The sequence below is a fragment of the Nycticebus coucang genome, chromosome 2 (genome assembly GCF_027406575.1).
Source record: "Nycticebus coucang isolate mNycCou1 chromosome 2, mNycCou1.pri, whole genome shotgun sequence".
Lineage (NCBI taxonomy): Eukaryota > Metazoa > Chordata > Mammalia > Primates > Lorisidae > Nycticebus > Nycticebus coucang.
This window is the reverse complement of record NC_069781.1, coordinates 80,837,090-80,849,887: the sequence shown is the minus strand read 5'-3', so window position 1 is coordinate 80,849,887 and position 12,798 is coordinate 80,837,090. Positions and strand designations below refer to the sequence as shown.

At 39.7% G+C, this 12,798-nt stretch overlaps 1 protein-coding gene across 4 annotated transcripts in view; it reads right to left on the bottom strand.

The window, feature by feature from the left end:
* The window catches only part of SMC5 (structural maintenance of chromosomes 5), a 105,511-nt gene extending 95,489 nt beyond the window's left edge, over positions 1–10,022 (bottom strand). For 2 of the 4 annotated variants that reach the window (XM_053574819.1, XM_053574821.1), the window contains exons 1-2: positions 9,750–10,004; positions 4,939–5,080 (exon numbers count right to left, since the gene is read on the bottom strand). In XM_053574819.1, the coding sequence (XP_053430794.1) occupies positions 4,939–5,080; positions 9,750–9,934 (327 nt within the window). In that variant the 5' untranslated portion in view covers positions 9,935–10,004. Of the gene's footprint in view, positions 1–588; positions 716–4,938; positions 5,081–9,749 lie in introns of those variants that run through there. The other 2 variants (XM_053574813.1, XM_053574824.1) reach the window with 2 other exon arrangements.
* Between the last annotated feature and the right edge of the window lie 2,776 nt (positions 10,023–12,798).

Genomic DNA, 12,798 nt, shown 5'->3' with positions numbered 1-12,798 from the left:
TCATTATTATTTATAAAGTCAAAGAATTTTTTATTTTTTTGTATCTATATTTTTATATATATTTTACTTAAAAAAAAAAAAACTTTTCAGTAACTATCTGCATGTTCATTCTCATCACTTTCTAAAGGTATCCTTCCTAGATTTGAATCGCTCTATTATTCCCTCCCACAAATAACAATATTTAAAATTTACCTAATTCCTATAAGCTAGGTAGCTAGCCTCTTAACAAGTCTCATGATAAAGCCAGTAAGACAAAGAAAAAGGGTATGAACCCAGAAAATTTGGCTCCAGAGCTGGTGTACTTAGCCACTATACTAAACATTTTCACCTCCCTACTATCACTGAAGACTTCTGTAGTCACACAGATTAAATATTAACAACCAGGACAATAGTATCTATTCTGTTATTAATTAAGATTTAAAAGTTACCATATTTTTAAAAAGAAAAATATAGTTATAATTTACATGGTAAATATATTTAAAATATTTTCTATATGTCTATGAGCCCACAAACCCTGGGCCTAAAAAACCAGACCAGATCTTAAATTAGGCTATAAATAATGAATACTGGAAAAAGCAGAAAATATACCTTACAAATAATAATCTTTTTAACAGTCGTAATGATAGTGATGACAATTACAGCCACAATGCTAACATTTATTAATCATCTACTATATGTTGCTGTGCTAAGCATTACACATAAATTTTCTTTTTCAATACTCATGAGCAACCTTGAAGTATACATATCATTTCCATTTTATAGATGATGAAATGGAATCCTAGAAAGATGAAAAAAAAAAAAAAAGCCTCATCTTATAACCAGAATGTACAGCTTAAAAATTAAGAGCCTAAGTTTTAACATCTAATTAGGTACAATCTCAACTCTGTATATGCAAGTTATTTGATGTTGGCCAGGTTACTTAATCTCTGTTAGGTCATAAATAGGGAAACCAATGACTTCTTTGTAGGAGTGCTGTCTGCTTATTAGCTTACAACAACTAAAATACTTGGTACCAATGAGAAGGGAAAACAATTAGGAAACAGTTCTAATTACACATATAAAGTATCAGTACAGATGGTGCAGAATGTTTTTGTTAAATTTTTATATTAACATTTAAGTAAAAATACGATGCTAAAATAATCTTGCTGAAAACCCGGGCAGCCTCCCCTAAATATATCTGTGTATACAGCAAGGGCTGCAATCTGTCATCTAGGAAACTCACTGCGCTCCATAGCCTCCCTTAAAAACACCACCACTCAAGAATAAGAGATGTGTTTGCTTTATCACAAAAATAAACATGGGAAGATTGGTAATTCCTAATTACCTAACTTATTCCAATTATACAGCCCTTGGAATATAATCAACCTAATTCACTCCAATTGTATGGCCTTTGGAATACAATCCAAGAGATCATTACACAGACACGGGGATTTAATTATCTGACAACTTAAAAACTACAGAACAGAAACTACTTAACTTAAGAACTACACAACTAAGAAGTTAACTGATGACTCCATACTGAACCTCAAGAGTCAAAGCATTCTATCATAGACATACTTTTATTTGACAATGTGAATGTTACTTTTTTTGCATTATTATTATTGCTCAATATTTCACTGCAGCAATCTGATTGCTTTTCCAAATGTATTTATCTCCATTAGTTTTTTACAAGGTTTTTATTTCTAGTCCTTATCTTAAACATTGTTATTGTTATTAAATTTTAAGCCTCTTTAATTTTGTGAAGGCAAAAAATGGAAACCAAATAAACACATGTACATGTATAGAGAAAATAAGAAAAACAAAAAACTACACAACTAGTGATTGACCCTCCACATGAACATGAAATTCAACCACTACCCAGGTAAGTAGGCACCTTCAGAAGAACCAAAAATCAGGTCAGCAAATCACAGTAACATTGTTTCAAGAGAAGAAGCACCGGAGAAGACAGAAAATATAATCTTACATTGACTATACTATCCCATGCAACCACCACCCCCCAATGCCATGCCTCCATGCCACTATCACAAGAAAGAATCAATGCGTAGGGGAGAAAGAGTGAAGTAACTGTGGGACTTTGCACTGGAATTCAGGCTTACCCTGTCAAAGAACACAGCGCAGAGGAGAATTCTGAGTCCACAAAGGGAGAATTTCAATCAGCCTGGCTCAGGGGAAATCCTCCACCTAAACACTCAAATTCCGGCTAGCTCCACCACCAGCTGACAAAAAGCAGTCTAGACTTTGGAATAAATTCATAAGGCAGTGAGGCCACAAAGGCTGCAGTCCTTGTGCAATTCCTATGGTTGTGCTGGCATGCAGCCAATGGTCCTAGGGGGTATGCAACCCAGTGAGACAGCAGCAGTGGCCAAACCAGTGCCTAGATCACCCTTTCCCTAATTCCAGACAGTAGAGCTTAGGGAGAGTCTTTTTATACTTGGAGGAAAGGCAAGGGAAGGATTCACAGGACTTTGTTTTTCACCCTGGGTACCACCTCAGCCAATAGTAAAATAAAGCACCAAGTATATTCCTGAAGCTGCTGTCCAGGCCTTAGTTCCTAGAAGGCATTTCTAGACACACACGGGGCCCAAAGGAAACATCCTGCTCTGAAGGAAAGGACCCAGTCCTTGTAGGATTCACAACCTGTTGATTAAAGAGCCCTTGTGTTTTGCATAAATATCAGAGGTAGTCACACTACCAGCACGGGGTGAGAATGGGCTGGCTTTAGGTGTAATCTGGCAAAGTCTCACTTGCACTGTGTATGTCACTCCTCCCACAACTCCATCAGCCCAGAACAGAGATTAAGAGAAGAAAATGAGAGACACTGCCCGGTAATCCAGGGAATTTTTCTTACCCAAGTCCACCAAGATGATACCACTGAGAGCCTCTAACAGTCACAGCATAACTGTGCTTGGAGTACCTACTGTGCTTAAACAGCTGTAAGTGACCAAAGACTTAGATCACAACACTCAATTACCTTTGAAAATCTGGAAAGCCTTTTCAAGAAGAACAGGTTCAAACAAGTCCAAACTACAAAGATTATAAATTAATGAATGTCCACAAGCATCAAGAACATCTAGGAAACTATGATCTCATAAAACAAAGTAAGGTACTAGTGACCAATCCTGGAGTGACAGAGATATGAACCTTTCAGACAAAGAATTCAAAACACCTTTCCCAAGAAGCTCAATGAACTTAAAGATAACACACAAAAGGAATTCAGAAGCCTATCACAGAAATTTTAAAAAGAGACTAAAATTACAAAAAAGAAAAAGAAAAGAAAATCAGCAGAAATTCTATAACTAAAACATTCAACTGACAAACTGATGAATGAGTATTTCAAGAGCAGAGCTAATCAGCAGAACAAGGAAAGGAAGAATTTTCAAATAGCTTTGAAGATAGGCTTTTTGAAAATATACAGAAAGCAGAGAGAAAAAAGAGAATAAGAAAAAAATGAAGCAGGACATTGGTCTGGGCAAGGACTTCTTGAGTAATATCCCAAAGCACAGGCAATCAAAGCAAAATTAGACAAATGGGATAACATCAAGCTAAAATGTTTCTGCACAGCAAAGAAAATAATCAACAAAGTCAAGAGACAACCCACAGAATGGGAGACAATATGTGCAAACCACTCATCTGACAAGGGATTAATAACTAGAATATAAAAGGAACTTCAACAACAGTAGGAAAAAAATCAAATAATCCCATTTAAAAACGGTCAAAGTATCTAAACAGACATTTGTTTTTTGTTTGTGTGTTTGTTTCTGAGACAGTCTCACTATGTTGCCCTTGGTAGAGTGCCATGGCATTACAGCTCACAGCAACCTCAAACTCTTGGGCTTAAGCGATTCTCTTGCCTCAGCCCGGCTATTTTTTTGTTGCAGTTGTCGCTGTTGTTTAGCTGGCCTGGGATGGATTCAAACCCACCAGCCTGGCTGCATGTGGCCAGCGTCCGTTAACAGACATTTGTTAAAAGAAGATATATAGCCAGGCATGCCTATAATCCTAGTACTGTGGGAGGGCGAGGCAGGCGGAAAACGATCTAAATGCCCACCAACCCAGGAATGGACTAACAAGCTGTGATGTACGTATACTATGTTATATTATTCTGCCATTAAAAAAGATGGAGACTTTACATCTTTTGAATTAACCTGGACTGAGTTGGAACACATTCTTCATAGTAAAGCCTCACAAGAATGGAGAAGCAAGAATCCAATTCACTCAATTCTAATATGAAGGCAGTAGATGAACTAATACAAGGTGTGGGGCAGGGGAATAAGGGAGCCAGGAGAGGGGAGGGGGAGCATGGCATGCCTCTTGGGGGCAGGACACAATTATAAGAGGGACTTTGCAATAACAAATACAATCAGTGTAACCTAATTCTTTGTGCCCTCAAGGAATCCCAAACAATTAAAAAAAGTCCATGTATACTTTTTGCAATATACAGCACCACAGATAAGCAAAATAATTCTCAAATAATCTGCTTGTGTGGGCCACAGGTTGGACACCCCGGGGCTGTAACATATAGTCTAGGTGTTCAGCAGGGTATACCATATAGGTTTGTGTAAGTATACTCTATGATGTTCACAAAACAACAAAATCACCTAAAGACTAATCTCACAGAACTTATCACCACCATTAAGTGACATATGACTATTTCTGCCCTTCGTAAATTTACTGTCATTCTATAAGCCCAGAAATGCATTTTTAAAAAGATATATTACATTATTTTTAGCATTTTGGATGTAAGTTACTTAGAAAATTCCCTAGGTATATAGTCCATTACTTCTAGAAATGAAAACTCTGTTTCCAGATTCTCTACCTGCCAAATTCATTCCTGATATTCAAGCACTACAAGTTTGCTATATCCAAGAAACTGAAATTGATGGGTAACTAAAAGGAATTAACAGCTTTGAATTTTCTTAAGTATTTATGTCAACTTACCTTATCTGCTCGTCCCATAAAAGCAGGCTTGCCTGCTAATCCAAGGCAAATGGCACAGACGATGCTTGATTTCCCTGTTCCATTAGCTCCAATGATCATATTCAAGTGGGGTCCAGGAGATACTTCACAAATATCATATGTTCTGTATTATAAAGAGGTGAAATTATTAAGAAATGAGAAGAAGATTGTTTTCTTTCATAAAGCACTTTTTCTTGCTTTATATTATCTATAAGCCTCCTCCAATTCCTTTAAAAACCAGCTAACCTTGCAAGTTCAAAAGTCTGTTAAAAAAAGCAAAAGTTTGGTATATTCTACTTTTTAAAAAGAATTATAACATTATTAAAGCTACTATATTATTTTAAAACAAATTTTATTAGGAAAGGCCATGCTTACCCTTAAATCTGTCAATTTATTTGTTTATATTTCTTTTAAATTAAAATGCTTCAGGGCTTCTTCTCATATTTTAATATTTGAAATAATCTAACAAAAACAAATTTTTTTTTTTTTTTTGAGACAGAGTCTTACTCTGTTACCTAGGTTAGAGTACCATTGTGTCAGCCTAGTTCATAGCAATGTCAAACTCTTAGGTTCAAACAGTCCTCCTGCCTCAGCCTCCCAAGTAGCTGGGACTAGAAGCACCTGACCCAACCCCGCTAGGTTTTGCTTTTGTTTTTATTTTTATTTTCTATTTTAAGTAGAGATGGGGTCTCGCTCTTGCTCAGCCTGGTCTCAAACTCCTGAGCTCCAACTATCTTTCTGCCTTGGCTTCCCACAGTACTAGGATTACAAACACAAATCACTGCACCCAGCCCCAAATTTTATTTTAATTAGAAAACTGAACCTATATATTAACTCAATGACTTCATTTTATTAATATTTTAAATTATTTTTTAACCTGGGCATAGTGACACATGGCTGTAGTCCTATCTACTTGGGAGGTTGAGGTGGGAAAATCACTTGAGTCCAGGAGTTGGGAGGCCAGCCAGAACACCACAGTGAGACCCTATATCTAAAAAGGGAGGGGGGGGAGGAAGCTACATGCTATCCAGCATTTTTAACTACCTCCACTGTTAGCATCTTATCTTTATTTACTTGCAAGAAACAATTACTAGGTAGAGTGGGACATAAACTCTGACTTAGAAATTCTTCTAACACATCTTTGAATGGAAACCCACAAATAATGTCCTTTGACCATAGCATTTCAGTTAGCTCTCCAGTAGCTGCCAACTAATTCCCCAAGAATAAAAGTGTGGTCTGCTACTAACATGCCAAATATATAAATAAATTAACTGAACACATTTAAACTTTAATACTTAAAGAAATTAATGACTTCAAAATGCCAGGTGGTTAAGAAAAATAAATGTAGGGCGGCGCCTGTGGCTCAAGGAGTAGGGCGCTGGTCCCATATGACGGAGGTGGTGGGTTCAAACCCAGCCCGGGCCAAAAACCACAAAAAAAAAAAAAAAAAGAAAGAAAAAAAGAAAAAGAAATGTAGGTGGCAAAGGAAAAGTATTTTCTGGCAGGTTTGACAACCCCACACCTCTAACACAGCATCTACTTTGCCTTTTCAGATATTTTGTTTTGTTACTACAGTCTTAAAAGAACCCTTTATAATGGTTCAAATAAAATAGTTTGGGAACTTTAGACATCTGGGAGATTACCTGACATGGAACTTCCTAATCTCAACATATGAAGCCCCACTTTTTTAATGCTTGATTTCCTATTTTGAAATCTCTACACAAATGTCACACTAAAACCGTGACGGGAATCAGTACTTAAGAAAACATTAAAAATAAAAACAAAACAAAAGAAAATATTAAAAACAACAGGGAAAAGCATGATAGTATCTGGCCTAAAGAGTATACTATTACAAATAGAGTTGCCAAAGCCAAAGCCAAACCCAAACCTCTGCATCATTTTAAAATCATTCTTCTGACTCTATAATATGTTAATATGTTGGTAATTTCCTACCTTTGAGTTCTCTTTTCTCTGAGCACCCTTGGAAAGAGCTATGGTAAAAAGTCCATTCTCTCCTCATTCTATATACTTTATGAAGTATCTCATGTATTCTCCTCAGATAGCATCTACTTGCTGAAAGTCAGTCCGGATGATGTATACCACTACCACCTCAATTAACTCTATTTGGATGTCCCCTAATAGTCAGCTTAAATTTAACACATTCAAATCTAAATCCACCATCTTCCCATCCAAAACCACTCTTTCAGTCTCATAGTGAATGGTATCATCATTCATCTCATTACCCAAATTAGAAGCATAGGCATTAGTTTTGCATCTTCTTTGACTCTTTCATCTCTTTTGACTCTACCCAAACCATCTAATTAATTACCAAGTCGTGGTGGTAAATTGGCAAATCTGATCTCACTTGTTAAAAATGAAAAACTAAAAGGGTAAAGAAAGAACTTTTCACAATTTAGCCCCAGATTCATCTTTTTCTACTTTTTATTTCCTTTCCCTATTCTGTTCAGACCTCTAAATTCTACCTATAATGTACTTCTTTCAGTTTCTTGACTCTTTTGGTTCCTTTGCATATGCTATTCCTTAAGCTCAAGAAATCTTTCCCTCCACTCTCAGCTCCACTTGATCTGGTTCATTTGTAGGAGCCCTTCTGTGACTATTTTTACGCCATTTGTGTTCTCTAAGCCTAGCCACCCCTCCTGCTTCATTGCTAATTCTCTACGCCTACCACTACCCTACCTCACTCCTAAAACTTAAAATGCTCTCATCGTTAAAACAAAATCTCACCTACCTCACCACTTTTCAGCCACCTTTCTTTCTCCTCTTTACATCCAAACTTTACTTCTTCACTCCTCAGTCTTCTAAGGCCTGAAAAGTTTTCTGCTTCCACTGCTTCATCAGTCAAAAATTTCTTAATTGCTAAATGCAGCAGGCTCTTTTCTAGTCCTGTTATCTCACTTCAATGTAGCAAATGAAATTTTTCAAACATTCTTTTTCTTTGGCTTCTTTGATAATAGTCTCTCAAGGTTCTCATCTTACCTCCCTGAACAGTACCTTCTCAATCTGTGAGTTCCTCTTCTGCTCACCCTTAAATGTTGGCATGCCCCCAAGACTCTGTACAGCACCTCTATTCCTTCAATAATTCCTTTTGGGCAATCTCAACCAGTTCTGCAACTTCAACAATTACTTGTCTGCATGACTCCAAAATCGCTCATCCGTTCACATTTTCCTCTAAGCTCCTTATAAATTCTGCCTACAGAATATCATCTCTCTTAGATGTTCCATAGTGCAAGTCACACATCCAAGAAGTGTATATTATTTTCCCCAAACTGCTCCCTCTTCTGAATAGCAACCTGACCCATTACTTAAGGCAAACTTAGGGAAAATGCTGCATTCATTCCTCCTTTGCTTTCATGCCTCACAATTAACCTATAGCCAGAACCTTTAACCTGTAGTCAAATCTCTTTCCCTTAAACTCCTACTGAATTGAAACTGATCACCTCTTGCCTTCATCTTGTGAAAGTCTTCTTGCCTCCCATTTTGCACCCTTTCTGAATTATCCTCCACACAATGCTTCCGTGTAAGTCACATATCATTTCTCTGACATCCTGGATGCTTACAGCATGAAACTGCAAATTTTTAGCATATCAATCATACAGACAGCTCAATGATGGCCTACCTTTAAGTTTTCACTCAGATCTCATAGGACATAGATGTAGCCATAATGAAATACCTGACACTTCCTAAATATACCAACTATTTCTTGCGGGTAGTTCCTTCTGTCTGCAATGTTCTTCCCTTCTTTTAAGACTTCCATGTCTTCTTTACAAAACCCTTTTTCACAGTTGTGGATAAAATGAACCCCTTCATCCTCTGTGCCCCAATGGCATCCTAACATGTATGGAGCTAGGGCAACTACATTTGATTACATTTATCTTTCCTGATCTGGATTCAAACAGCAATTCAGCTACTTACTAATTGTATAAACCTGGACTTACCTCATCAATGCAGACAAATAGAGGTGTTAGGAAGAAAGAGAGCACTGTGTAAATATAACATGAAGTTTGTACCTAGCACATGATAGGTGCCTGAAACAAAAGGCAGTACCATTATTACGATTCTGTTACCCTTATGCCACTATGCACAAGCTTAAAAAACAAAGACCTTGAACAAATGAACTTTAAGTTGCCAAATATTTTTGTTAAAACATACTAAATTCTGAAGTGATAATCAGATGTCTGAAGAGAAAGAGGAACAAGGGAAGAAAGGTGAATTTGGAGGGGATAAAGGGTTTGTAGGGAGGTACAACTGCTGAGATAATGTTTAATTATTATTATTTTGTTTCGTATATTCTAACCCCCGCCAGGAACAACCTACCATCTTTTCTACCACTGTCGGTCCTACTCTTTAAGTGCCTGCTCTTTAAGAATCTGCGACAGCATCACTGCCACTCCAAATTAGCTGTTGCCTCCTCTGAGTTCCCAGAGCCAATACTTATGCGATTACAGATGAGGTCCCCTATAGACAGCAACTGCTATGGGCAGGGTTCTAGCCCCTAGAACGTCCCCAGTACTGCCTGCTATATGGCGCCTTCAAAAGACGTTGGCGGAATAAATTTTTTAAAATATCACACAAGACACACACTTACTACACCAACACACATCAATCTCCACGGCCTACGTAGAAAAACCTAACCGGAACGCCCGCACGAATTCACTGCCAGACCCTCAAGCCGGGTACACACGCTCACCCCCACCCACCCCCTCACGCAGCTGGCGCCCCTGGGCCTGTGGGCCGAGCCTCCTCAGCCGCGGCGCAGCCTCGGGGCCACTCACAGGAAGTTCTCCATCGAGATGCGGACGATAGAGCCTTCAACGAAAGGCCCGGACGACGGCAGCAGCGCCGGCTGCGGGGCCGAATTCTTTCTTTTGCTCGGGACCTCCGACGAAGAGTCTCTCGATAGAGCTCGCTTGGAAGCCCCGGGGGTTGGGGTTGACGTCTTCCTACTCGGAGTCGCCATCCTGGCTTTCTCCGCACCTTCCGGCGGCTTCCGTTCCTACCGACACGCAGAACCCGAGACCCTGCACCCGGCTCCCGCGCGAACTGCCCGGCGCGCGACAGAGCGCGCGAGCCCGCGCTGCGCCTGCGCAGTCCCGACCTGGTGTTGTCAACGGGCCCGCCCGGCTCGGTCCTGCCCCGCCGCCGGGGCCTGGAGGGGAGGAGCGCGAACCAGGGCGGGTTCTGCGACGAGGCCTTCTTCGCAACTTTGGCGTTTGTTCAGAGGGTTTTTTGTTGTTTTAAACTCAGGAGAAGATATTAATTGCACGTGGTAATTTGAAAGCCACTTTATTGTGGTCCGAGCCTCAGTCTCACGTAGTGGAAGGTGCACGGGCCTCCAGGCCCCCCCAGGCGGGGAACCTCAGACTCTAGTTGCCCCGATGCCTCCTGAGTGCTTGGCTTGGGCATTTTGGCTTTTCGTTTTACTCGTCTAAAAAAAAAGAGAGAGAGAGAGAGAGAGAGAAAGGAATCCCTTCCAAACGGCTTTCTGCCTATGTCTCCCTCCCTTAAGGCATCGAACTAAGTTCTTTCAAACTTGTGAAAACCTATACCACACAGATTCTTTATTGCTTGTCTTCCCAATCTCTCCGACAGAGGTAAAAGTTACTCCGGGGAGAGGTTTCTAGAAATCCCTAGCTACAATGAGCTGGCCTTATTAAAAGGATGGCTCTGCTTCAACCTGCTCAGTCATAATTCTCTCTAAAGAGGAGGAATACTCAGGCCTGCACAGATCTTCATGCACTCAGCTGGTCTCCGATGTCTAAACTGCAAGAAGCTGGGGCTCAGCACAGGAGCCTGCCAAGGTTGCCTTCCTCTGAGCTTTCTAGCGTGGGAGACAGGAAAAGAACAAATGAAACAACTGTGAAATTAATTCAAACTCAAAGCTCTTGGGACTTTAAATTTTTCTGAGCCTTGAGAGGAATGTGGCTGTACAGTCTGAGTCAAGCGGCATGTAGTTGCAACTTTTGCTTTCTTTTCCCTCCTGTAAAAAATAAGGAAGATGAAATGGGCTAGAAATAAAACTCCTCAGATTAGTAACCTTTCTCACAGAGAAAAAAAATCTTCATTAGAGTCTGTAATCGCCGTGGAAAATGTCATCCTGTTACAACAGGAATCTGCCTGTGTAAATGAAATCTTAGCTTCACTTTGGAAGGCTGACCATATTCGTTTGGAATCAGTGTTTTCTGGGTATGGCTATCGTCAAGCTTTGCTCTGGAATTAAACTTTATACTTAATCATATTTTCTGAATCTCCCTTTTTTTTTTTTTGGCAGTTTTTGGCTGGGGCTGGATTTGAACCCGCCACCTCCGGCATGTGGGGCCAATGCCCTACTCCTTTGAGCACAGGCGCTGCCCCTGAATCTCCTTATTTAAGGTTGACACAACAAATGATTAGGATAATATCAGACTGTTATGAATGTAATGTTTTGTGAATGTGATGGCAGGAATGCCCAGAAAGCCTGTCTGAGGAGATAAGGTTTGAGCTAAACACTGAAGGACAAGAAGTCTGAAAATTTAAGACAAGAACATTCTAGGTAAAGGGAACAGGAAAGACAAAAAGCTCTGAAGTGGAAACAATGTGAGAAGGCCAGTGTGGCAGCAAAGTAGTGAACAAACTTGCATAGCGGAGTCTCATGGCAGAGTCTGAATTTATTTATTTATTTATTAGCAGTTTTTTGGCCGGGGCTGGGGTTGAACCCACCACCTCCGGCATATGGGGCCGGTGCCCTACCCCTTTGAGCCATAGGAACCGCCAAGTCTGAATTTATTTTTAAAGTTGTGGGAGGCCACTGGGTCATTTTAGGCAGGAGAGGGACATGAATTGATTAAAGGTTTAAAATGATCATTTTGGAACTGGCTGGCAACCTGTAGAAGACTGAAACTGGACCCACACCTTTCACCATTAACTAAGATAGACTCTCACTGGATTAAAGATTTAAACTTAAGACATGAAACTATAAAAATACTAGAAGAGAGTGCAGGGAAAACCCTTGCAGAAATCGGTCTGGGGGAGTATTTTATGAGGAGGACACCCCCCCTCCAGCCCCCTCCGGGCAATTGAAGCAGTATCAAAAATACACTACTGGGACCTGATCAAACTAAAAAGCTTCTGCACAGCCAAGAACACAGTAAGTAAAGCAAGCAGACAGCCCTCAGAATGGGAGAAGATATTTGCAGGTTATGTCTCCGACAAAGGTTTAATAACCAGAATTCACAGAGAACTCAAACGTATAAGCAAGAAAAGAACAAGTGATCCTATCCCAGGCTGGGCAAGGAACTTGAAGAGAAACTTCTCTGAAGAAGACAGGCGCACGGCCTACAGACATATGAAAAAATGCTCATCATCTTTAATCATCAGAGAAATGCAAATCAAAACTACCTTGAGATACCATCTAACTCCAGTAAGATTAGCCCATATCACAAAATTCAAAGACCAGAGATGTTGGCGTGGATGTGGAGAAAATGGAACACTTCTACACTGCTGGTGGGAATGCAAATTAATACATTCCTTTTGGAAAGATGTTTGGAGAACACTTAGAGATCTAAAAATAGATCTGCCATTCAATCCTATAATTCCTCTACTAGGTATATACCCAGAAGACCAAAAATCACAAAGATTATAACAAAGATTTTTGCACCAGAATGTTTATTGCAGCCCAATTCACAATTGCTAAGTCATGGAAAAAGCCCAAGTGCCCATCAATCCACGAATGGATTAATAACTTGTGGTATATGTACACCATGGAATATTATGCAGCCTTAAAGAAAGATGGAGACTTTACCTCTTTCGTGTTTACATGGATGGAGCTGGAACATATTCTTCTTA